This window comes from Ciona intestinalis, chromosome 11 (genome assembly GCF_000224145.3).
Source record: "Ciona intestinalis chromosome 11, KH, whole genome shotgun sequence".
Lineage (NCBI taxonomy): Eukaryota > Metazoa > Chordata > Ascidiacea > Phlebobranchia > Cionidae > Ciona > Ciona intestinalis.
In genome coordinates, this window is record NC_020176.2 from 2,344,982 (window position 1) to 2,371,820 (window position 26,839).

General features: G+C 34.3%; 1 protein-coding gene and 1 long non-coding RNA gene across 5 annotated transcripts in view; one reads left to right on the plus strand and one right to left on the minus strand.

Moving 5' to 3' along the window:
• The window catches only part of LOC113474681, a 24,555-nt gene extending 15,226 nt beyond the window's left edge, over nt 1–9,329 (plus strand). The window contains exon 3 of the long non-coding RNA XR_003396368.1: nt 8,961–9,329. This is a non-coding gene — a long non-coding RNA (uncharacterized LOC113474681). The remainder of the gene's footprint in view (nt 1–8,960) is intronic.
• LOC101242318 (lysosomal-trafficking regulator-like) overlaps nt 1–26,839 on the minus strand; it is a 43,499-nt gene that overhangs the window by 11,127 nt on the left and 5,533 nt on the right. For 2 of the 4 annotated variants that reach the window (XM_009862006.3, XM_026836689.1), the window contains exons 6-33: nt 26,650–26,790; nt 26,321–26,436; nt 25,661–26,003; nt 25,185–25,363; nt 24,772–24,883; nt 23,631–24,456; nt 22,981–23,250; nt 22,693–22,803; nt 20,642–22,322; nt 20,075–20,223; nt 19,383–19,618; nt 18,622–18,843; nt 18,066–18,251; nt 17,289–17,398; nt 16,727–16,955; nt 16,181–16,288; nt 15,372–15,513; nt 14,906–15,035; nt 14,479–14,675; nt 13,809–13,962; nt 13,339–13,524; nt 12,427–12,656; nt 11,998–12,205; nt 11,560–11,679; nt 11,231–11,327; nt 10,791–10,922; nt 10,298–10,455; nt 9,846–9,989 (exon numbers count right to left, since the gene is read on the minus strand). In XM_009862006.3, the coding sequence (XP_009860308.2) occupies nt 10,382–10,455; nt 10,791–10,922; nt 11,231–11,327; nt 11,560–11,679; nt 11,998–12,205; nt 12,427–12,656; nt 13,339–13,524; nt 13,809–13,962; nt 14,479–14,675; nt 14,906–15,035; nt 15,372–15,513; nt 16,181–16,288; nt 16,727–16,955; nt 17,289–17,398; nt 18,066–18,251; nt 18,622–18,843; nt 19,383–19,618; nt 20,075–20,223; nt 20,642–22,322; nt 22,693–22,803; nt 22,981–23,250; nt 23,631–24,456; nt 24,772–24,883; nt 25,185–25,363; nt 25,661–26,003; nt 26,321–26,436; nt 26,650–26,790 (6,689 nt within the window). In that variant the 3' untranslated portion in view covers nt 9,846–9,989; nt 10,298–10,381. Of the gene's footprint in view, nt 1–22; nt 212–808; nt 953–1,412; nt 1,570–1,973; nt 2,052–2,249; nt 2,415–3,429; nt 3,565–3,830; nt 3,942–4,417; nt 4,498–5,152; nt 5,273–5,383; nt 5,465–5,883; nt 6,016–6,318; nt 6,623–7,206; nt 7,422–7,736; nt 8,000–8,268; nt 8,470–9,845; nt 9,990–10,297; nt 10,456–10,790; nt 10,923–11,230; nt 11,328–11,559; nt 11,680–11,997; nt 12,206–12,426; nt 12,657–13,338; nt 13,525–13,808; nt 13,963–14,478; nt 14,676–14,905; nt 15,036–15,371; nt 15,514–16,180; nt 16,289–16,726; nt 16,956–17,288; nt 17,399–18,065; nt 18,252–18,621; nt 18,844–19,382; nt 19,619–20,074; nt 20,224–20,641; nt 22,323–22,692; nt 22,804–22,980; nt 23,251–23,630; nt 24,457–24,771; nt 24,884–25,184; nt 25,364–25,660; nt 26,004–26,320; nt 26,437–26,649; nt 26,791–26,839 lie in introns of those variants that run through there. The other 2 variants (XM_018813978.2, XM_026836690.1) reach the window with 2 other exon arrangements.

Here is a 26,839-nt window from a genome sequence, read left to right on the forward strand (position 1 = left end):
AGAATAGAACCTTTCCACATACCAGCATGTCATCAAGAGAATTAGAAGGCGATAAATCAGATGTAGAATCATGAAGTGCCCTCCTGAATTCAGACGACATTCTGTGCCCAATTTTATTCACGTTTTTCACCATTTTTTTCACCTCTTGGCGCTGCGAGCTGTCAAGCTGTTGTTTGGTGCATAGGAGCAGGTGATGGAGGTAGACTGTGACCTAGGAAAATTTGGGTTTTGGGTGTAAATTTCACTCCATGTTTCACACATTATGTGGTAAAGTACGGGCTGTTGGGTTTAAATTCCACCCCATGTTTCACACATTATGTGGTAAAGTACGGGGTGTTGGGTGTAAATTCCACCCCATGTTTCACACATTATGTGGTAAAGTACGGGGTGTTGGGTGTAAATTCCACCCCATGTTTCACACATTATGTGGTAAAGTACGGGGTGTTGGGTGTAAATTCCACCCCTATTTCACACAATATGTGGTAAAGTACTGGGTGTTGGGTGTAAATTCCACTCTATTAATAAAAACACAAAAAATCACTTAAAAAAAACAAAGAACACATCCCTAAAATAACACTAAAGTAACACAAAAACTCATAAATCCTTAAAAAAACACTTATATACCACAAAACAATCCTAAAATAACACAAAATATCACAAAAATTTAAAAATACCGAAAAATAAATACCAAAATACACTTAAATGACACAAAACATTCCTAAAATAACACAAAATATCACAAAAGATCACAAAAATATCATAACACCACAAACACCATAAATACCAAAAAACATTATTTTCAACCCACTTTCATCCCTTCTTTAGTGGTAGGTGGTAAAATCTGCATTAATATTGTTTCTATCTTAGCGTGGTCCTGTATATGAAGAGGGTACGTTCTATCGGAGAGATTTAATTGGTTGGGAGACAGGTAATGGGTGAGAAGCCTTGAGCCCTGATTGGACAAGAAATTGGTTACTGTTTTCTGATTGGTTCATATTCGTTAAAACATTTTTTAGGTAAATTTAAAAAAAATATTTTTTTTTGTTGAAGTTGTTTTTTTTTATTTTAGGTTATTTTTTAGTAAATCGTAAGAAAAAAAATCTTTTTTTAAATTGTTTGCAAATAAAATATATAGTATGGTAAGATGGATACCTTTAGCACATAATATCTCGTATTTCCTAAACATGTTTTAAACAATTAGCAACGCTCTTTTAGTAAAAAATATTGCCATTAAACTGTTTTTGTAAATATTTTTCGTTTAGTACCAAATGAGACGATAAAAGAGAATCAAAACATGAACCATCTTACCCTAACCTACTATATATAAGTTTAAAAAAAAAAAAAATAGTAAAAAATAAAATTACCCAAGTTTAACTTTGTTTTACATTTTTTTTATTTTTTAAATTTGGAACCTGTTTAGTTATCGTGTTTTGCGCAATTCCTAAAATTCGTTCCCATGCCAACGAGAGCTGCGATTGTGCACGATGCCTCTTGTGGTGAGATTCCGACGCTTCTATCACAACTAACAACCAATCTATTATGATATCATACAGCAGCTGACCAAAGGACCTTTAGAATCACGAAAAAAAATATTGTAAAAAAAAATTATGTTCTTTTTTAATCAAATTTCAGTTTTATGAAAAATATTTATAAAACTTTTTTTTTAAGTTTAAAAATTTATGATTTTTTTCCTATTTTTTGAAATATTAATTTGTATTCTATTCTAGGAGGGTGAGGTTGTGAAGCATGCCATAAGGCATGAGATTTGGCCCAACGCCCAGGGTGCTACAACCCATTAGTAACCACTGGGTTGGAGCAATGTCCGTCAAGTGTCTTGCCTAAGAACACATATTGTATAATGGTAATTTTTTTTTCTTTTTTTTTCATTTTGTTTCTGTTTTTATGAACAAAGTTACAAACTGACACTAAAAAATTGTTTATTGAAATTATAAATAGACCACACTGGCACTAACCTTTGTTGTTTAACTTCTCCATTAATTTCCTGATTCCCGAAACACTGTACAGGTCCATAGGTTCTTAGTTTACCAGAACTGAGAACAAAATTAAATAGTTTACATAAAATTTTAAAACAAATAGTTAAATTGAATTTTTTTTAACAAATTGAAATTTTTATACTAAAAAATAAAACAAAAAGGTACAAATTTTACAAAAAAAAACACATTTATATAATTTTTTAGAAAAAATGTTTTTTAAAACAAAAATATTGGCAAAATAAAATTTTAACTTACTTCTGCCCCCCAGTGGAATGTCCGTCGGTAAATACAACTCGGTCGGTGGCGATAACCACCACACGCTGGAGCCGGTGAGCTGTTTCCGCTTCATTGATTCGACGGCGTTGGTTCCCCTTGAACGAGCGCGATCTTAACCCTCCGGAACGAGGTCGGAATCCTGATCTGTGTCCGGAAGATATATGTGAGGATGCAGTGTACACCTGTGCTCGCTGTCGAGTGGCTTATTGGCGAGATATACACCTCATGCACATTGTCGAGTTATATGCCTTTAGTGCTGTTCTAATACACCTTATGCTCACTGTCGAGTTAAACACCTCGTGTTCACTGTCGAGTTATACACCTCGTGCTCACTGTCGAGTTATACACCTTGTGCTCACTGTCTAGTTATACACCGTGTGCTCACTGTCGAGTTATACACCTCGTGCTCACTGTCGAGTTATACACCTTGTGCTCACTGTCTAGTTATACACCGTGTGCTCACTGTCGAGTTATAAACCTCGTGCTCATTGTAGAGTTATACACCGCGTGCTCACTGTCTAGTTATACACCTCGTGCTCACTGTTGAGTTATACACCTCGTGCTCATTGTAGAGTTATACACCGCGTGCTTACTGTCGAGTTAAACACTGTGTCCGGAAGATATATGTGAGGATGCAGTGTACACCTGTGCTCGCTGTCGAGTGGCTTATTGGCGAGATATACACCTCATGCACATTGTCGAGTTATACACCTCGTGCTCATTTTAGAGTTAACACCGCGTGCTTACTGTCGAGTTATACACCTCGTGCTTACTGTCGAGTTATACACCTCGTGCTCATTGTCGAGTTATACACCTTGTGCTCACTGTGGAGTTATACACCTGTGCTCACTGTCGAGTTATACACCTCATGCTCACTGTCGAGTTAAACACCTCGCGCTCACTGTCGAGTTATACACCTCGTGCTCACTGTCGAGTTAAACACCTCGCGCTCACTGTCGAGTTATACACCTCGTGCTCACTGTCGAGTTATACACCGTGTGCTCACTGTCGAGTTATACACCTCGTGCTCATTGTAGAGTTATACACCGCGTGCTTACTGTCGAGTTATACACCTCGTGCTCACTGTCGAGTTATACACCTCATGCCAGAAAATTTCTTGAAAAAAATATTGTTAAAAAAAAATTCACGAAAAACTCACGAAGTGTTTCTATCACTTGGCACGAAGTTAGCACGTGATGGGAATTGGTGAGACCGTGCACGGGATAAACTTGGCGATGGAATATAGGTTGAAACATCATGACCAAGGCTTGCTACTCTACGATGCTGTTTATAACTGGAAAAAATACATTTTTAGGGGATGTATAATATTAAAAAGTTAGGTAAAAGAACATATTCAAAAAAAATGCAAAAATTTAAACAAATATTTTTTTAAAGAACTTTTTTTTAAGGTTAAAAAATAAAAAAATAATTTTTGAGGCCCAATTTTAAATTAATTTGAGGCACGCCAAATTAAGAGCCATTTACGTTCAAATAAAGCTATATTAAGACTTTATTAAAAAACTACCACAAAAAAAACCGAAAAAAAATAAAAATTTTTACCTGTTGGGGGACATGGGTAAAGGGGGTTTCCCTGAGCTGTGGTCCGAGGAGGGGCTGTATATGGGTGAGTGGAACCCTGACGATACGGGTGACTGGTCATCAGATGGATCTCTGTGGGTTAAGGGGTATTTAGGGGTAAAACTGTAAAAAAAATTATTGGGTAAAATTATTGTAATAATAAATTCTTTTACTAACAGATAAGATATAAAAATATAAAGTTGGAGGTTAATTATAATATAGGGAGTACTTTCGTGAAATTTAATATAGATATATATATATATATATGCTTTCTATTTGACTGTAATAAATTAGTAGGACGATTCTTGTGTAATAAAATACAGTCAGAATCTTTTTTTTTAATAAGAGACTGACTACACCAATTGGTTCGACTGGATTTTTGTCTGTTCTGTATTTCGTAGCACCAGATCCCGCTTTTTGTGTGGTTAGATTTTATACAAAGAAATATGCTGCTTATTTTATGCTAGAAAGGCTATACTATATTGTTGATATTAATAAACAGAATTCCCGGGAATAAAAGTAAAAAATACCCTGTCTGAAAAAATGTGAGAAATTTATTTACTGCTTACTTTACGCTGGTAGTCTCCGACCAGCCTTTGATGCTGTGAGATTTCCCGCCACCACTAGAGTGCACTATAGAGTCCAATACCTGAAATTAAAACAAATATAGTAAAAAAAATAAAAAAGCAAGCAGATAAATTGAATAAAAAAATATTGAAATAAAACAAATATAGTAGGGTTAGGGAAGATGGGACACCTTTGACACATAATAACTAGATATCCTGATCGTGTTTTAAACAATTAACAACGGTCTATGGGAGCCGTGAGGATAAAGTTTTATAAAAAATCGTTAAATGTTTGATTACTACCAAATTGGAAAAGAAAATAGATTGAAAAGGTGTCCCATCTTCCCCCACCCTTCTATATTAAAAAAAAAAAAAAAAAAGACAAGTAAAAACACATAAAACAAGCATTTAAAACAAGTAAAAAGAAGTGAATATTATGACAAAAAGTTTTTTAGAATGAAAAAAAAATATAATAGTTTCTTTCAAAAGTTTGTGTAAAATCAAGGAAAAATATAAAATTGTTTTTAAATAGTTAAAAGTTTTTGTATAATCAGTAAATTTGCATGTTTAGCTCGTAGTATAATGTCTATTAAAAACACAGATTACAAAAAAATTAAAATGCCTATATAAAAACAGATCAAAAAAAAAAAGTTATTTTCAAAGTAAAAATAAATTCTTAGCAAAACTTTTAAATAAAAAAAAAGTAATAAAAATTTTGACAAAAAAAACGCTACATACCTTTATTAGCAAGTTGTGCGTGAGATTTTTAACAGCAATAACTTGGTCGGAGTTTTCCCCATATAGTTTTGAAGCCTGTTTTTCCTCAGTGTATAACAGTATCAATAAGTCTTCAAAAACCTGATGAAAGAATTATTCTGTTACCTCAATTGAGCATTGAACCTGGAATCCTTCGGTTACAATGCAAACGCCAAACCGATAGACTACTGGAATAGAAACAGAGTAAAATACCTGAAAATGTCCAGATCCGGATATAACGCATGATTTTACAGCAACTGATCCCATGAAGTCTTCAAGAGCATCGTATAATATCTGAAAGTAGTAAAATGAGGAAAAAATTGTCATAACATTGAAAAAAATATCATAAAATTAAAATGAAATATCATAAATAGAAAAAATATTATAAATTGAAATAAAATATCATAGAATGAAAAAATGTCATAAAATGGAAAAAAATTATAAAATAAAAAAAAACGTCATAAAATAGGTATGAAATATTACTGTGGAGGTGGTTTTACGCACTTTTTCTTTCAATTTTATTTTAATTTGTTTTAATTAAATACAACTAAAAATTAAATAATTTATACTGTTTCGTGAATTTTATTTTGTTGCCTTTTCTTTCTCTTGCTCTCTGTTTACTACCAAATGGAAGGAAAATAGATTGAAAATATCCCTATCTTTCCCCACCCTACTATATTATTATCTTTTTGTCAATTTCACATTTTACATACCTGTTTATCATTGTAGGATAAATGTCCCTGTGTGTCGTGCCCAATAGCAGACAACAAGTTACACAGCGCGAGTGTAAGACCATTATCTAACATCACATCAGCTACAGGGCCCATACATTCAAATAATTCGTTCTGAAAAATTGAAAAATATGGTTACTTAAAAAAAGGTTATAAAGGATTTTAAATACCAATAAATTATATTCTGTGTGATTATTGTAGTATAGGGGCAATTGTTTTTTTTTTGGATTTTATTTTGAGAAAAAAATCATCAAATTAAAAATAACTGAAAAAAATGATTTCACATTTTATCATTTTTTTTTATCAGATTTTGATAAACGTTCAATAAATTTAAATATTAAAAAATCAGGTTTTCAAAAATATTCATTTTTTTTTAATTTTACCATTGAAACTTTTTGAACTATTTTTTTTACATACCAGTCTGGCCACAAGGTGGTAGCAGAGGTCCGGACCATCGCAGAAGCTTTTTTCAAGCACGGCGAGAATAATTATTACAGCATGGTTAGAAAACGGGTCAGGAGAGGGCAGCAGAGGGCCGTGGTGCTCACTGACCCCATCTAGGGGCAAAGGAAGTGGCTCATTTATGGCCACTGGGTGGCCGAGAAGAAAATAGAAGCACGCCTCGGAAATTGAGCGTGTTGTAGAGTGCTGATGCAGCTGGTTTGCAACCAAATGAAATCCTTTCATTCGCATAAAACTGTTTTGTTGCTCAGTTGAGCACCTGGTAGAAAAGATTGGTTAGGCGTGTGGGAACAAATTATAATGAATGAATGAATGTAACTTACTTTATCCTCGCGTGGCCAGAAAACGACAGTTGTTATACACAAGTGTTCGGTTTTATACACCTCGTGCCAGCTTACCAGTTACCATGTATGTTACTTTGTGGGTGATTATTTTTGGGGGAGTTTCATTTTTTTATGTGTGGCTGATAATTTGGACAAGCCATTAGTGACCACTGGGTTGGAGCAATTGCCGTTAAGTGTCTTGCCCAAGGACACATACACCCACAATGGTAGCAGGGACTAGCCTTAAACCCTTTACCTCTGAGTTGGAGTCAGGACGGTAACCACATACAGTTTGTTTTGTTTAAAAGAAAAACGAATTATCCATGAAAACCATTGTTTTACTGTTTTTTTTATTTGTTTTAAAAGTGAAATTCGCTTCTTTTCACAGATTGTTTTGTTTAAAAGAAAAACGAATTATACATGAAATTGATTGTTTTACTGTTTTTTTTTATTTGTTTTAAAAGCGAAATTTACTTTTTTTCATTTTTTTTGCGAGATTTTTTCCCACTAGCACCCTCACCTGGAGCAGTATGCAGCGAGCATCCGGAGCACGGAAGTCCTCACATCCGGATCAACATGATGGAGCATCACAATCAACATCTCGGATGTGAGGGACTCCTTGAAGAGCAGAGGGACATCGGTGTCCCTCATCGTCATTGTTGAGATGAAGAGGATGTTGAGAGCCTCACGGACGAGCAACGAGAGACCATCCGGACTTGGCTCCTCCTCTTTCACCTAAAGTGAAGTTTTTGAAAAATTTTTGGAATAAAATTTAAATTTGTTTTAATGTTTTTTAAGGCCGATTGTATGGGAAAATTTTTAAGTAAAATTAAAGAGAAATTTATTTTTTAGGTAGAATTTGGGATTAAATTTTAGGTAAAATTTTGTAATACTGTAATAATTTGGGTAAAATTTATGGTTACATTTTTGGGTAATATTTAAGGATCAAAATTTGGGATAAAAAAATTGAGGTGAAATTTTTTATGAAGCTAAGTTTATGGGTAAAATTTAGGGGTAAAACTTTTGGTTACATTTTTTGGTACAACTTACTTCAAAATTTGGAGAGCTTTGAAAATCTAACTCGTTCGTGCGCGGTAAGTTTTCCCAGCTATCCATTTCAACTAAGGGGGGGTGGGTGGGTTGTTGCGGCGTCGTTTCATTGGCGGTCGTCATTGTAATGTCACCATCGTTAGTGACGATTAAAAAACTTGAATCTGATTCGGCAGGTGAAATTTCGAGGGTGGTGGGGCGGACAGGGGATTTCCCGTCAAGTTCAGGGATAGGGGTCAGATGGTGACGTGGGGCTTGGGGTTCTTGGTTAAAAATATAGATGAAATTGAAAAAAATTGTACTTTTTTTTATATATTACAATATTTCGTTTTACCCACAAAAAAAGAAAATGTTTGGTAAGTGTCTTGCCAAGGGCACATACACTTATCAGTATTTTTTTTTCTTAGATGAATATTCAATAGAAAAAAAAAGCCTAAGTTATAAAATACACAATAAAAACCCGAAAAAATTCTTTTATCGAGAAATAAATATTTTGCCAAAATAAAATTTACAAGAATTTTTTGTAACTCACCTTCGTCATCAAAAACTTCGGAACTATTCTCCTCGTTCGATGACGTCAGCGGAATCGCTGATGAGTCATCGTTTTCATCTGGACTTGATGACGTCGGCAAATTTAGGGAAAAATTTCGGGGCCCAGTTGGTGCACTGTTTATTCTTCCGAAAGTTGATTTGTTCGTAAACCCACTGATGGCCGACAAACTTATGTTCTCATCTGGGGTATAGGGGTTACGATTTTAATTTTTAGTAAAATTTAGGGTGAGATTGGTAAGTTAAGAATCAGGTTTTTCATTTTTTAAAACAATTTTTAAGTGTCATATTTTTAAATTTTTAGTAAATTCTGGGGAGACAGTGTTTAAATGTTGTTATAAAAAAGTTGTCAAACATTAGGAATGTCATTTAATGTTCTCATCTGAGGGTAAAGGTGTTACGTTAGAAAGTGAGAGTAAAATTTAGGGTCAGATTGGTATATTAGGAACCAGGTTTTTCATATTTTTAAAAAAATTTAAAAATATGACACTTAAAATTTTTTTTTTAATTTTTAGTAAAATCTTAAAAACGTTTTTTTCATATTTTTTTATTTTTTCACAGTGTACTGTTTTTAAAAATTTTAAAGTAGCATGTATTTAACATTTTTTAGCTTCTTTTTTTTGATTTTCAGTAAAATCTGGGGTGAAATTGCTAAAATGCAGTTATACCTATTAGAGACCGACCGATATCACTTTTTTCCACCGATACCGATACCGATATTTTTAGCTTTTACCGATACCGATATTTTACCGATATTTGTCACTATAGCGAAACATATGAAATGATCAGTTTTAATCAAAAGTAATGCCTGTATTCAAGATATTGCAAGTTATAGAGAAAAATTGGTTGGTCTACATGTTTTTAGAAAACATGCATGTTCTTAGGAAGGTGTTGCTTTTGTACGAAACTAGGACGCACATGAACGCTAAACTAAAACGCACGTGGACATTAAACTATGACACACGTGGACGTTAAACTACGACGCACGTAAAGGTCAAACTACGACGCACGTAAAGGTCAAAACTACGACGCACGTAAAGGTCAAACTACGACGCACGTAAAGGTCAAAACTACAACGCACGTAAAGGTCAAACTCCAACGCACGTAAAGGTCAAACTACGACGCACGTAAAGGTCAAACTACCACGCATAAATACGACGCACGTAAAGGTCAAACTATGACGCACGTGGACGTTAAACTAGCACGCACGTGAAGGCTAAAGTACGAGGCACGTGGACGTTAAACTACGAACACACGTAAAGGTCAAGTAGGACGAACGTCGCTTCGCACGAACTATTAATATATCGGTGAAATATCGGCGCTTTTTTACCGATACTGATTATCGGTGGAACGTAAATATCGGCCGATAATATCGGTGAACCGATATATCGGTCGACCTCTAATACCTATTGTGTTCAAATATTAGGATTAATGGTTTTGGATTCATATTTTTACATTATAAAAAAATTAATGGTACATTTTTTACACAGCAGTCAATTCTGAATTAAAATTAAAAACATTAAAAAACAAGAAAAATATATAAATTTAAAACCAAAATACCTTGATTATTTTGAAACTTTCTTAAATTCTCTAACGAGCGGCCGAATTTTGATCCAACATTTTGTGGCTTTCTCGGCGAAACGGGAAATTTCCGGTTTGTTAAACTGAAGTAGAAACTGGTGGTGGAATGGCAGACAAAAGTTGCTGGAATAAAAGAAATATAAATTAGGTTGTGGTGTTAAAATTGTCCTTTACTGAAGAAAACATTTTTTTTGCTATAAACAACACAATAACTTTACTTTATTTAAATACAAAAAAATGACATGTACAGTAAATTTTTAAAAAACATTCAAAAAAAAATTTTCTTTTTAATAAATTTTGACAAAAACTAAAAAAAAAGTTTGACGAAAACTTTTTTTAAAATATTGTTTTATAAAAATTTGGACAAAAACTAAAAAAAATTTGACAATAATTTTTAAAGTCATTTTTTGACTTTGATGTTACGTTCCTACCTGCAGGTGCATGAACTGCGATAAGAAAATCGCAAATTGCCGATAAAATACTGACGTCCGGTGGTGACCCTATGACCCCTCGGATCACCGAAACCATAGAAATGATAAGTTGTGGGGGTGAAACGGGGTAACGTCGGCGTTTAACATTTCTTGAATATCTGGGGTAAAATTTGGGTAAAAATTTAAATATTTTTTTATAATTTTTATTTAATAATTACATGTATAAAAAATTAATAATTTTTGTTTTAATTTACATGTGTATTATTTTTAACTTTTTTTTTTTTTTTTTTAAATACATTTATATATTTTTCAATAATTTTCATTAAAAAAATACATGTATAATATTAATAAATTTATTTTTAATAATTACTACATGTATTTTAATTATTACACATTTTTTATACAATTTTATTTAAAAAAAAATATTTTCAATAATTTTAATGATTATTTATTCACTTTAAAGTTATTACAAAAAAAAATCATATTTTCTTACTGTTTAATAATTTTTCGACCATCTTAGCACGCAGAAGAGCTTTTATATTAAACCATTGATAAATATGATCATCTCTTATAAGGCTTTCCAATGATTGAAGCAATAATGTCCATACACTGAAGTCTTCTTCACCTGCAATGTTATACAGATACATATTATATGGGGTATAGTTATATTTTTAAGTTATTTTTTTGGTATTTTTAGGAATATTTTTAAAATAAACAGAAATTTTGGGATTTTATTAAAAATTTTTAACAAAAATTATTTGTATTTTGAGTACTTTATTAGAAAATAAGATAACTTTTAACGAATTTTGCTGTTATAAACCCGTTTTATAATGTTTTACTTCTATATGGAAAGCAAAGAAATTGTAAAATCAAAAAAATCATGTAAAACTTCTTTTTTTGACGGAAAAGTTTAAAAAGTTTCTTTGCACTTACCTTCAAGATTTTTTGCTTTGTGCCAAATTTTCCAATCCAGGATGAAAGTGGTTAGTAGTTCGTGGTCATGGATTAAACCGGAATTTTCTAGGTTGATCTGGAATTTAAAAACTTAAGTTTAGCACAAATTAAACATTTGTGGTATGTTTTTTTAGAGTTTTCAAAAACAAAATTCAAGTTTTCAATATTTTTTAACATTTTATTATTTTTTAAAAGAAAAATTAAACATTTTTGAATTAAATAGTCACAACAAATACAAAAAAAACAATTAAAACTTGAAACCATAAAAAATAATTAGTTTATTTAAAAAAATGATAAAAATATTTTACCTGAAATTCCACTTTGTTGTTAACTGATGCGTAACTTTGAATCACGGTTTCTGAACAAACAGAGTTCATTAGCTCCTCAAGTGTCCGGAATCCAACCACGCAATCACTCTTTGTCATCACCTAGTGGGAAAAATTTTGATTTTATAAAAATTTTTTATAAAAGTAAAAAAAATTTTTTTTTGTAAAATTGTTTGTTAACATTTACAATCTAAATAAAAAATGTGGTTTATTTAAATATATTTTGTACAGCTTTTTAGTATAGTACTAAAGAAAAGAATGCAAATAATCTAGAAAAAAGCTTATAGTAAAACTTTTATGCAATGTAATACTTCATTTTTTTTTTTAATTTAAAAAAGATGTAACAATTTTTAATACGCTTCGCAAAAAATTAAAAATGTTAAAAATTTTATTCAAAAGTTTAGTTAAAAAAACGCATACCTTCTGCAACATTGAGGAAACACCGCTCGTAAGAAATTCTCTTCTCCTCTTGGTGTCGCTAGCGCGCAGATGGAGCAACGAACGAAGAGCGAGGACTTGAAGCTCCTCACGTGCATCGGAGGACAAATGACTCAGTGAAGATGTAATTTCAATCACTTTGGGATACAAGAGTAAAAAAACATGGATGCCTCCAACCTGGCTTAATGCTCTGTGAGAAAGAAATTACATTTTAGGTTAAAACAAATTGTAAATTTAAAAAAATATAAAATATATGTTTTCTAAAACAATAGTTTCCTAAATTTAATAAAAAAAAAATCTATATTTTTGAAAAAAAATTTATTTAAAAAAATAGTTTTTAGGGTTATATTTGGGGTATTGGGCCGACTTTCCCCTAAATTCCAGAACCCCAACAAAAAAACACATTTTTACCTGTTAAGGCCTGAGTACACATTTGGCACGATGTGCTCCTTGTGCGGCTTGCGCACTTTTACTTTCTCGCTAGAGTGCACGAGGGGTGAAGGGTCAGGGGTCAAGTTTAACGAGTCTGGGGTTGCTCGACGGAATAATTTCCGCTTCTTTGTGGGCGTGGCAGGGGCGGCAACAGAATGACGATGGAATATCATTGGCTCACATGGAGTGTATGTTAACACTAATGCATCCTAGAAAATAAAATTTCAAAATTAAAAAAAAAAGAATTTAAAAAAAATTAAAGTAGGGTTGGGGTAAGATGGTTTATGTTTCATTCTCGTTTATATCCTATTTGGTAGTAAACAAAGAATATTAAACAGAATTATATAAACCATATCCTTAGGGCCAAAAGTTAAAGTTGTTACTTGTTAAAAACACAAATAGGAAATATGTTTGTAGGATAATATGTGCTAAGGGCTATCCATCTTTCCCCACAGTCACAGTACTATATTGTAGGGTTAGGGAAGATGGGACACCTTTGACACATAATAACAAGATATCCTGATCGTGTTTTAAACAATTAACAACGGTCTATGGGAGTCGTGAGGATAAAGTTTTATAAAAAAATCATTAAATGTTAGTTTACTACCAAATTGGAGGAGAAAATAGATTAAAAAGGTGTCCCATCTTCCCCCACCCTACTATATATAATAAAACATCTAAAGCAATTGTTTTAATTATTCTTTAACTACAAAGTGAAGCACAAATTATCTAAACCAGTCGTCCTAACACTGCATGTACCGTTAATTGTGTGGCCCAAAGACAACTATGCCTCTAATTGTGGCAGCGGTGAGCTTTGAACCCAAAATCATTGGCTATAGGCAGATGTGGTAAGCACTTTGTCACAACAACAAATAAATACAAACAACTTACCTGTAATGTTTTAAAATCTGGTCTGATTTCTCCGGTAATAACTTCATCGTTGATAAGGTCCGAGTTAAAAGTTTGGGGTAAGAGTTTGAATAGTCGGGGTGAGGGGGTTACCCCTCTTTCTGGGGTTATTTTGGGGTTGGCATCGCTGTTAACGAACCTTATCCTAGAATCTATGCTGGGGTTGGTCTGAAAAAAAATTAAATAAAATATTTTCTTTTTAAACATAACTTTTTTCGTAAAAACAAACCTAATTTTTTAAAAATACAATTTAAAAATGTACACTATGTTACACCTAGGCAAATATGGTGTTTAAAAAGTTCGTTTTTTTATTGTAAAATTTGGCAAGTCAAAAAATCTTTATTTTATGTTCAAGGTTTTAAACTAAAAAAATTAAAGTTTTAACCGAAAAAAAAAAATTATTTAAAAAAAAAACAAAAAAAGAACAATTTAAACGACACTGTTATAGCTACCTTTAAACTGTCAGTCAAACAGTCAGTAAAACAGCAAGCGTCAGAACCCAGTTGCTCAATAGCGAATGCTGACTGGCATGAAAACGTCGCTAAGTTAAAAATCATTATGTTGCCGACAGATATCGTTGATGATGTCATTGTGATGTCATCAGATCTGAAGAAAATGCTTAGGTCAGCAAAAATATGGTTTTATATTTTGGAAATTTAAAAAAAAAAAATTGTAATAAAAGTAAAATTTACTATTGGTAGCAGCATCGAGCATTGAATCCGGTATCCTTAGGTTACAATGCAAGCCTTTAACCACTGAGCCATTGTGGGTTTATCTAGGATATAGTAGGGTGTAAGATGGGACATTTCCATTCTATTTTCTCGAACCATTTGACAGTAAACAAAGAATATTTACAGAATTATATAGCGTAACCCCGGTCCTTTAAAAGAGCGTTGTTAATTAATATGAAAAAGCGATAAAAAAAATATGGGATTTAGGTGCTAACGGTATCCATCTTACCCCAAAAACGGGATCAGAAAATATGGGTTTTAGGTGCTAACGGTGTCCATCTTACCATACAGTACAATAATACTGAAACAAATTGTTAAAAACACGATAAAAAAAAATTGGCTTTAGGTGCTACCGGTTTCCCATCTTACCCCACAGTAATAAATAACTTACTTAGTATAATTAACATGAAGTTTGTCATAATGTCCAAGAAAAAACGTGGCTTTCTGCATTGCAAGTTGAGGGTTGGGGTTCGTTTGTCTCCACGAGGATAAACCAGACTTTGTTGCGACTTGCGGGAGATTAAACTCGAGAATAACGTCCGTTTCAATGAAGCAATCAAGAATGAGGTGAACTTTACCAAGAATTGCCTGAAAAATAAGGTCACTTTTTTTTAACTTTATTGAAACTTTAATAACGACAAAAATATTTTGCTTGAATAATTTGTTGGGAAACACTGCTTGAATAATTTGTTGGGAAACACTGCTTGAATAATTTGGTAAGAAACACTGCTTAAATAACTTTTGTTAAAATTGTTAGGAAACACTGCTCAACTATTTTTAAAAAGGTTAGGAAACACTGCTCAAAATCTGATAACTACCTTGTCAGGCATTCTGCTTTCTGTGTACGTCATAGTTAGATGTTGCCATTGGTTGGGTTGCAGAAAATTTGCACATTCCGTTTGAGCGAGGACACCTACTGGTTTCTCGTCATTTGGATCCACACATACCCTGGACATAGATATAACATTACAGCGCTAATAGAAATCTTACAAAACAGAATGTTAAAACATTTTTTGGGTTTTTCAAAAAACAAAAAATTACTTTTATTGCTCAAACCAGTTTAGTTTTTTTTAAATATGATAGATACTTAAATCTGAACCATTTTTAACTGATTTAAACCACTTTTAACCAGTTTAAACCATTTTTAACCAGTTTAAACCACTTTTAAACAGTTTCAACCACTTTTACCTAGTTTAAACCAATTTTAACCAGTTTAAACCACTTTTAACCAGTTCAAACCACTTTTAACCAGTTTAAACCACTTTTACCCAAACTGGTACAAACCTGAATATTAGGGTTGAGTTTTCCATCCATACTTGTAACATTGTTTGTTTGCTGCCGATGGACACCAAGTGGACGTACGGACTCGACTGTGACGAGACTTGGTCACGCTCTTCCGATTCCACCATGATCACATGACCCTCAGCTGGAACATCGAATGGTCAATTAAAAAATATATATATATATAATTTATTTAAAAAAAAGAAAATTCTTTGGAAATTTAGTAAAACTTAATTTTTTTAAATTCCGTAAAATTAAGTTCAGTTTTACAGTGGTAATTGCCAAAGTTACAAACTACCTTGTGAAAGCCAGTTTTTGTGTCGCTTATTTCATAGAAGTACTGTGGGGTTAGGTGGATACCATTAGCACATACTATCTCGTATTTCCTAATCTAGTTTTAACAATTTCCAATGATTTTTTATAGTAGTGAGGATATAGTTATATAACTCTATAAATATTCTTTGTTTACTACAAAATGGGGAAATAAAAGAGAACGAAAACATAAACCATCTTACCCCTACCTACTATATCAGCATATAACAAAAAAAATTAAATTTGTTTAAATACACATAGGCCTTTTAACATTTTATTACATATATATTGTAGTGGGGGAATATGGGACACCTTTAGCACATAATATACAAATATCCTGATCGTGTTTTAAACAATTAACAGTGGTCTATATGGAATTCGAGAGGATACGGTTTCATAATTCTTTCAATGTTCTTTGTTTACTACAAAATGGGACGAAAAAAATAGCATAAAAAGGTGTCTCATCTTCCCCCACCACTATATGTATAACCTAAACTTACTCCAACTGTTGGTATAGCAACCGCAGTCGTGTGGATTAAGCATCCCAACTCGTAACCATAGAGATATCGTGACACCAGAATCAAGTGGTGGCCACATAATATGATTCTCTGTTCAAAAATAAAAGTTTTTCGCCAATTTTTTTTTTTTTTTAAACTATAAAATTCAAAAATTTTACTTATGAACTAAAAAAAGGTTCTGCTCTAAAAATCACCCACCAAGCCCAAACTTTTATAGAAAATGGGCCAAATCTGGTTTAAATCCTAAGTCCTTAATAAGGACCTTACCCACATAGAATAAAATTTGCCGTGTTATAATTTCTATAATTTTGTACATCAATTGCTCCAACCCAGTGGTCACTAATGGGTTTTCTAAATTTTCAGCCGTACAATATAAAAATGACAAAAAAAATCACCCACAAAGTAACATACATGGTAACTCGTAAGTTGGCACGAGGTGTATGAAACAGAACTCCCCTGTTTAACAACTGCCGTTTTCCGGCCACACGAGGATAAAGTAAGTTACATTCATTCATAAATTCCACCCACCAAGTTGCATATGCAAGGGTGCCACCCTCCAAACTGTCAAACTCCTCTGGGAGGACATCGTGTGGACAATTTCATCCAAACTTAAACTCTCAGAGTCCGACTCTGAATCAGATGGGAGTCCGGATGTTGGCTCCTCCATCCTCACGTTCTTCCAAGAAAAAGTGAGACAGAAATTGGGTCCGAACTCTTGCTGCTCGACCAGGTCCAGGAGGCAAGTCAAAAGCTCTTGCTGAAAAAAAAAATTTTTTTTTGTGGGACAAGGAAAACAAAAAAAAATCAATTTCAAACATTTTACTTTAGAAATATCATGAATGTTTAGAATTTAATATGAACTTCATTAGCATGAAGTGTATAAAAAATGATTATTACCACAAAATCACTAGTGGTGGACTTGTATTTCAGTTATAAATGGACAGTAAGTATGATGTGTAAAAAAAGACACTCATGTTGTAACTAGACAGTGAGCATGAGGTGTATAAATACACACGTGTGTCTGGCGCATATACACACACAAACTTGACACAAGCATGAGGTATAAGTAGCGAAACATCAAAGAACTTACCAATGGTGGACTTGATGAGTTAAACAACGACAGAATCAACCGCAGATGTTTAGAAGTCATGTAATGCTTGGTTAGCGTCATACATAATGAGAATATGATATCTCGGTGTCCTGTAAAGTATATATGCTATGTGGTAATATGGGGTAAGATGGGATACTTTTAGCACATTATGTCAAATATCCTGTTTTAAACAACTACCAACGGTCTATGGGAGTTGCGAGAATACGGTTTTATAATTTTTTGAATGTTCTTTGTTTACTACCAAATGGGACGAGAAAATAGAATAAAAAGGTGTTCCATCTTCCCCCACCCTACTATACCTAATTTACAAAGTAAACTATAAATTACGATAAATTGAAAACGGTTCGGTTATGAACAGAAAAATTTGTATTGTAGATTTAGATAAAAAAATTTATACACTATAAAAAAATAATTTAATTTTTTAAAATATTTTTATAATTTGAAAATTATGATAATTGGAGAACAGATTGGTTTTGAACAAAAAAAACTAGTGTTGCAGATTCAAATTGGTAAGGACTATTTATATAGTACTGCGGGGAAAGATGGGACACCTTTAGCACATAATATCCAAATATCCTGATCGTGTTTTAAACAATTAAAACTGGTTTATGAGAGTCGTTAGGATACGGTTTTGTAATTCTTTGAATGTTCTTTGTTTACCACTAAATGGGACGAGAAAATAGAATGAAAAGGTGTCCCATCTTCCCCCACCCTACTGTACATAATTAAAAAAGTAATTTAAGTTTTCGACCCTACTTTTCCAATGCAGTTTATCACTGCTTAGAACATCACTTAAATTTTCAATACAAGCAGATGCAAAATCACTTTTGGCCATTTTGTCTAAATTTTGTTTCGAGAAACCAGCCAAGCGCGTCAGTGCTCGGCCAACCGAATCAATCAAACAATCTCGGACGTCAGAATCAACGGACCGTAACGGTTCAGCTGAAATTTAAAAATTATGATTTTTATGGAAAAATCTTGCCAATCGTAGAACTATAGGTGTTGGAGTGATGGGACAACTTTGGTCTAAATTGCTAAATCCTAGATCCTCTAACAGGCATTAAGGTAGGACCTCATTCTTACAGAATAGAATGTTTGCATCTTTAAGAGTCACTATAGCCTAATAATAAAGCGTGCACCTAATTCAAAAATGCTGTCATTCCAAAAAAAACTTTGACAATATATAAATGAAAATACATTAATTCTATTCTATCTGGCAAGACTTGCATAGCACCTATGCTTAGCCAGAGGACAAGAGTTAGCTCCTTACGCCAATTTAAAGTGAAACAAAAGACCAAAAAACTAAACATACCATTAGCAGCAAATTTTTCTTTCAGAATTTCCAAATCTGAATCGGCGTGATTTCTGTTTTGATGGTCTGCCTTGCTGCCGAGCAGTTCTACCGCCAATAAGAGCAGTTCAGGGTGAAGTAGGGGGCCGGGGGTGAACTCAAGGTTATTCCGCATAAATGAGGGGTTGGGAAACCCCCTTAACCCATCCGTTTGAGGAAGATCAAGCCATCTTTTGAAAGGAACTAAAAATATTTAAAATCGATTAAAATTTATTTTATACTTGAGTTAAAAACAAAAAATTAAAAAATAATAATTTAAAATTACACTTGTGAAATAAAGACCAAACAAATTTTTAATTGAATAAAAATTACTTCTGTGTTCTAAAGATTGCTGTTGACCTGCCATGCGAGGATAAATAAGTGACATTTAGTCACACTTACATACAAATTGGTAACTTGAAATGGCAGTAAGGATACACACTACACATACTGTTACATTAGAAAAGCAAAAAACTCAAATTTAATTGTAAACTTAATGATCTAGATTCTAGAAAAAAAAAACTCTGAGAAGCGACATAAAAAAGTTAATAAAAACACTCCAAAACCTAAAAAAAGAAAAAAAAATTAATTGTAAACCTAATGATCTAGAACGAAAAACTCTGAAAATAAAAACACTATAATAAACTTATAAGCAAAAAAGGTTTAAAATTCAAACTTAGTTTAAACTCAATATTATGAGATAAAAACCAAAAAAAATTCAAAAAACACTACAATAAACTTACCAGCAATAGGTGTTTTATTCAATCCATGTTCGGAGTCTCCCTCATACCCTCCGGTGGTAGAATCGTCCGATTCCGAGTCATAATCATTGTCGTCATCGAGGTTGTTTATTTCCTCCATAAGGTTGATGGCAATTGACGCTGAATTGCTACGACTGTGACAAGTGGACGTACGGCTTCTTGTAGTTGACCCACCGCTGGTAATTACACGTTGTAGGCCTTGTAGGACAGTGGTTAACCTGTGTATAAAATATTGTAAGTTTCATACAAGTTTTGGGTATTATTGTGAAAAGTATCTTTAAAATTCATATTCGTGTGCATTGGGCTTGATTGTTTCAAAGAAATTTTTTTAAATGCGACACTGAACGTCAGAGTCTAGTTTTCATATATATATGTAGTAGGGTGGGGTGGGGTAAGATGAGACACCTTTTAATTCTATTTTCTTGTTCCACTTGGTAGTAAGATTCAAAGAATTATAAAACCGTATCTTTGCGACTCCCATAAACCGTTGTTACTTGTTTAAAACACAATCAAGGTATTTGAATATTATGTACCAAAGGTGTACCATCTTCCCCAAACCTACTATATATAATTTTATATCATATCAATAAAACACTATTTAATTTTTTAAACTAAAAAGAAATATTCAAAAAAGCAACAGAATTATTTAAAAAAAAACAAACAAGTTGACCAACTTTGGCAAAACATCTGCTGTTTCTGACACAGGACTGATAGCAGCTTGAAACATGGAGCTGAAAAGTTGGGTTCCGAAATACGTGGACGAGAGTTTTCCAGTTAAAGTGGGTCGTAACGAGCTGATGATGTCATCAACATCAATCTCAAACTAAATAATGGTATTTTCAATATTTCTGAACTTTGAATGAATTAAATTAAAATAAATATTTTTTCTTTTAACCAAGAGGTTACAGGTTTAAGGCTCATCGCTGCCATGTCCTGGGGCAAGATAGTTAACACGTGTGTTCTGGGGCAAGACAGTTAACCCAATTGCTCTCACCCAGTAGTCCCTTATTGTTTGACTAAATTAAATTGTCAGCAAAAAATATATCATAAAAGTAAGCATGCACAAAGTTACATATGTGGTAACTCATAAGCTGGCACGAAGTGTATGAAACAGAACACCTGTGTTGTAATGACTGTCATTGCCCTACCACATAAAAAAACATGTTACATTCATTCTATAAAACTGGCAAAAAACATGGCAAAAAAATAAAAAATGTATGTATGTGGTGAATTTGTTTTACCTGGTCAGTTCTCCTTGAACAGAACAGACAAACTCTTAAACAAGAGCAGAAGAGGTTCAGTTTCATTTCGACCAGTTTCAAGTCCGTTGCTGCGTCTCCAAAGTCCGGAACATCCGGAAGATCATCAACTGAAGATACATCGATCGTCGGATGTGAGTGAGTGAGAGTTGATGGCTCCTGAAGATCAACATCTTTTGGGCTTGAGGAAAAAGGCATCTCTTCCTCTTGGGAGTGCTCCTCTGCGAGGAAGATTTTCGGAGGAGTTTTGGGAGCAGTGAGCGGATTATCATTGGATGTTGGACTCTCTAAAGAAGAAGACGAGATGCTTTTATCCAAAACGCTGCCTGCAGCCGTGTTATCTTGCGTTGCGAAAGTAAAATTCATTTCCGAGAGGTAATACTCGTTTAAACTGGTTGAAATCATAGTTAGAAGTTTGAGGGCCACCTCGAAACCGTTCAGTTCTACAAATGAAGTGCTGATCTGGTTATCCATGGGCACAGAGAGGCCTAGGACTTGCCAGTAGTTGACTAACTGCTGCCAGGCAAAGGTATCGGTGTCGCTTGGAAGTGAGACGCTATCAGAAATGTAACTGAGCGTGGAGTTATTACTTCTACTGCTAATTGAGCGAATTTCGTTGGAGATTGAATGATTGAGGGACTCAGGGCTAGTGGATCTATACCCTGACGTTTCAGAGAGATTTCGGGTACGAGGGCGTGATCGAAACTCAGGGTCAGAGTCAGTTGATTCGCCGCTTAAAGCGCGAGCAAAGTTAAAATTCTTTGATTTTTTGGCCTTTTCTTTAGCACGATCGTTTGTGGAGGCACCTGAAAGCGCTAGAGCGACGCGCACGAATTTACGGAGCTCGGTATAGTAGACTGAAAGCTCGTCGATGCTCGTTGAGGTGTAGGTTAACTGGTTGTCACGATTTATTTGCGATTTGTTTTCCTGTTTCTGCCTTAAAGAGCCAAGACTTGTGGAGCGTTCTTGCGCGTCTGTGCGGAATTTTTCACTTCCCCAAGAAAATCCACGGAGAAATGTCTTCATTGGGCCAGCTACTGAATTATCGGATGTGGGTTCCGTGCTGTGTTGTTTGAGTAAGGGGGGTGGCTTCTTGTAATAGGAGAATACTGCAACAGATACGTCCGGGGAGAGAATAGTCACTGATGTCAGATACGCACGTCCGAGGTGGAAGACCAGATCCCGGATGTGGTCAGAAAAATCCGCATCTTGGGAAGAGTGTTTTGGATGAGAGAGGATTTTGTTCACCGCTTTAAGTCCTCCGTGTCGTAAGAAGATCGCTCGGCAGGGGTCGGAGGACTCGAGATACCGAAGGAGGATGCAGAGGATTATGGAGAGGATCTCTTCCCGGAAGACTTCGCCTGTAGAGCAGAGCTCCTTGCGCATCAGGCTGTATTTGATCCCAGAGGAAGAGCAGAGGATGGGTAGGAGGACTAGGGAAGAGAGGGACATCTTTGATTCCTCCGGGAGATGCGGGGAGAGGGTTTGGAGATGAAGAGCGACTTTAAGAGATAGATCCGGATCAGAAGATGCGAGAAGCTTCCTGTACATCACAAGACACAACCAGGGATGCGAGAGATTGTACAAGAAGAAGGATTCTTCTGCTGAGATCTCGGATGCAGAGGACTCTGATGAGGAAGACACATCGATGGGAAGCGAGCGTCTAAAATAAAAAAAGTTTTTATTTGTGTCCTTTGTCATGCATTACATTCTATGGGGTGCAAAGACCTAAGGAATGGCAAATTAAGATCTAATAAATGGCGTATGTGTCCTTGGGCACGACGCTTAATGGCAATTACTTCAACCCAGTGGTCATTTTATGGGTTGCCTAAATTATTGGCCATACATAAAAAACAATAAAAAAACCTAAAAAAATAATCACCCAAAAAGTAGTATACATGGTAACTTGTAAGCTGGCACAAAGTGTATGCAACAGAACACCCGTGTTATAACGACCGTCTTTTTCGGGCACACGAGGGTAAAGCAAGTTACATTCATATAATATTGCAGTCCAAACATTAAATAGAGATTACCTCCAGTTTTTGCCTTTCTTGTTCGCTAGTTTTAACGGATCAGTAGATAACGATATCGGTTTCAACAACCATGCCGTTGGTATGTTGATGAAAAAAGACGAGAGATTTTCACTGTGAAAATAAATAAATATATTAGATAATGGACAATTGTATGTTCTATTCTATGTGGGTGAGGTTCGGCAGCATGGCAGGCCATGGGTACCTTAACATTTCAAAAGTTAGGCACCTATGCACTCGCCGATAACCATGTCGTCGTTTTGAGAATAAATGAGTTACATTCATACTCACCTATTGGGTGTTGTTTTACTCCCCATAAAATGGTAGAGCAAAATTTTGCCCACGTATCCCAGCATAGCGTTTTGCATTTTATCGCTCCAGCACTCCAAGTGTGTAAGAAGAGGTGTAACTATTAGGGTGACAGCTTGACACTGACACACACCAACTTTATCCAGTGTCCGAAGCGTATGTCGGACACATGAGGAATTGGGGCTTAGGTTGACAAGAGTGTTTACCAGGAATTGGACACAGGTTGCGATAATACAAGTCGGTTCTTCGTGCCTGAGGAAGAGAATTTAGTTTTATTCAATATTTTTAAAGCAGCATTTTTCACCAATGAGGTGCCAAATTAAAAATATGCAGGATTATGGTAAAAAATCTTAAAATTCGACACATTTCCTAAAAATTCTTTACATTAGATACGAAAACTAACACTAAAAATCTTTATTTTACTGCTAAAGAAAAAAACTTAGGCATATAAAAACTGTTATGAGTTATTTAGAAAACTACCTAAAAAATTGTGCTGCAAAATAACAAAAAAAAACTTAAAAATGCTGTAAAACAACAAAGGGCTGAAAAAATAAAAAAATATTAAAACAAAAACATTTTTTGTTACTGTAGCCTTAAAAACAAAATAAAGTTTAATATGTTAATATTCTTACCTGCCACTTGTCGTTCTAGCATGTTTGGTAGTTGAATAATCAGGTTTCAGTGGGTAGATTACTTGTGGTTTGCTTTGTAGATCACTATTTGTGTTGGGGCGTGAGACTTTCATCCTGAGTTTTGATTCTTCGCCTAAAATATCATGATGCGACGGGACTAGTTTATGGAGGTCACATGACCTGTGCGTTCGACGGGAGCATGTGACCCTATGCACGTACTCGACTTTCGATTTTTGAACAGAAGTTATTAGTTTTTCGAAAGAGCCTAATAAGTCGTTGAATAGAATACGAACTGGGTTGTCTTTTTCGAAGAACTGTTTTGCTGTGGGCAGTTTCGGGGAGAGACCGAACTGTTTAGGTCTGGTTTTAGTTGGAGAGTGAACGGGGGACAACGTGCAGGTTTTTAAAGTCCTGCTTATGGGTTCAGTTGAAGGAAAAAGCCTTTCACTGATAGAGTTTAACCTCATAAGGAGTTTGGAAAACACAGAGAACCCGTTACAAGCATCAAACTCGTGGAATAACATGATCACTTCCGTGAGCTGTTTCGGGGAAACTGGCCCCATGGATTGTTTTAAACAACTCGTTAGAAGGCTGAATAGCCCTTTCATAATTTCAGCGACGAATGATAAAGAAACTGGAATCACTGAGTCCTCTTGCGGTGGGTTTAAGGTGTATCCGGTGTTTTTATTCATGTTTTTCGTAGTGAATTGGTTGAGAAATGAAGGGACTTCATCAACAGAAACTGAGGGTATAGTTGGTGGGGGTTGTTGCGTTTCGGGGCAAGGAATGCTTTGGTCACTCAGGTTGGCATCTGTGGCGACTGTCACTGAAATTTTACATTTTAATTTTTTGACTGTCACTGAAAAGTAATTGGAATTTTTTCTGTACTATGCTTAAAGATAAACTATATAGTAATGTGGGGTAAGATGGATACTGTTAGCACAATCTTGTTTTGAACAATTAACAACGCTCTTTTATAGTTGTGAAGATACCTTTATAAAACTCTATAAATATTCTTTGTTTACCACCAAATAGGATGATAAAAAAGTGAAACATAAACCATCTTACCCCAACCTAAAACAAAAAAAAGAGTGAATAAGTAAAAAATAAATAATTTAAAAAATTTTAATACAGGACTTACCTAAAGATTTCTTTCTAAGTGGTAGTGTTCCATGGGGAACCATTCCCCCTTCCTTTAAAATATCCTGTGCAACTGACATTAAAGATTCAATTGCCTGGTTTTTCATCATTTCCTGTGTGGAGGTGGAATGTTATCACTGTTGTAAACGAATGTAACTTGCTCTATGTGCACTTAAACACATTATGCTCACTGTCGAGTTATAAAATGAATGTCTTCTTATACACAAACAAAAGTTGTGCGTTCGTACACCTCATGCTCACTGTTCAGATATAACAAGGGAGTCTTCTTATGTCATTATTTAAGACACATGGTACAAATATACCATATGCCCAGTTGCCCACTGTCGAAAACCCTATACCTCATGCTCATTGTCAAATAAGGTACAATTAATTTTAACGCACAATTTTTCCAACCTGTAAATTTTGGCCTTCTAACAGTGAAACATGACACAGCACCAATACTGTGCGGAGAACGAGTCGCTGTAGGTGACTCAGCGATTCTGGGGTCCACCTGGTGTCCTCATAGGAGATCTGCGACATGAATTTGTCATTTTCCGCAGAACTGTATTTGCAAGGATCTGCTGGTAATGAACCTGTTTAAAAAATATTCAGGAAACACTGTAAATTTTGCGAAGACAAAAAATATTATGAAACACTTGATAAAATTGGTATACACTTTAGTTTAGAGACAAATGTAAAATATTAAAAACACTAGGTTGTTTCAAATGACTTAAAATTTTGGAAAACACTGGAAATCAGTTGAAATGTGCCTCTATGTAAAATTGAAAAAACATGAATTTCAAAATGTACAGCTGCGTTTAAGGTAAATGATCAAATGTGACGCAGTTTCAAACTTTTGAACTAAAAAATATAAAAAGAAAAATACTCACCTTTAGTTTGCTGTAATGCAGTGATTGCTGATACAAGCTGCATGGCTACCGACATGGGGGAATACCCATCTCGACTTGGGGATTTCCCATGTAGTGACCGTTGATGCATTGAGCAAAATGAGCTTTCCAATAAATCCAATAAAACTGTGGCAAGTTCAAAAGGCCCTTGAAATGGCTTATTTGAAGATTCTGTCGTTTGATTTTCCAGGTTAGGGGGTGGGTCCTTGTTTTCTGAGGGGCTGGGGTCATTTTTCGGGGGTTCAGGTGTGGTGGAGGGGTGGAATAAGAAGTTGTCAGAATTTTCAGTGCTCATCATGTTGGAGAGAAGGGGCAATTTTTTTACCTGAAGAGTGAAGGGAATTATTGGGTTAAGCTTGAGATAGAATGTATATAGTACTGTGGGGGAAGATGGGTAGTTAGCACCTAAATCCCGTTTTTTCTGATCAGGTTTAAAAGGAGTAACAAAGCTCATTTAGGGTCACAAAGCTACAGTTATATAATTCTTTAAACACTCTTCGTTTACTACCAGATGGGACGGGAATATAGTAAACAGAGCTTTCGCAACCAATATGACCAAAATTTTGCGACCAAAATGTTTTAAATACAATAAATTCAACAATTTTGCAAAAATTAGCAGAAAATATAAAATGTCAAACTCACACTACTGTCGTTGCTTTGACCATCAGAAGAATCACAATCTGTTGATAAAGCTTCATACCATCGCCCTGTAAGGTGACGTAACTTCTTTTTTCTTTTGTCCCAACTTGCTTTTACACCTGTGGAAATTTTATTTCATTTTTTTAACATTTTAAAATTTGTTCAAACATTTTTAGGGCCGCACAAGTTAAAATTGTTTCAAAGCAAGTTAAAAAATAATTATATCATAATCATAAAGAAAAACTTTTAATTGGAGGAAAAAAACAAGCTTTTATAAACATAGTTAAAAAAATAATTCTTTAATCATAAATTCTGAAAATTAAATTTTTTACCTTTTCCTTCTGATGTTTTCTTAGCACTTTGTCGCCGTATATTGTTATAAAAAGCTACGATATCGTGGTCACTAGATGGGGTGGTCACGTCCGAGTACTTTGTGATGTCATCAATATACGTGAACGTTAAAGTTCCTTTGTCTAATAAAAAAACTAAAACTAAACAAGGCAGTTAAATATATCACAACTT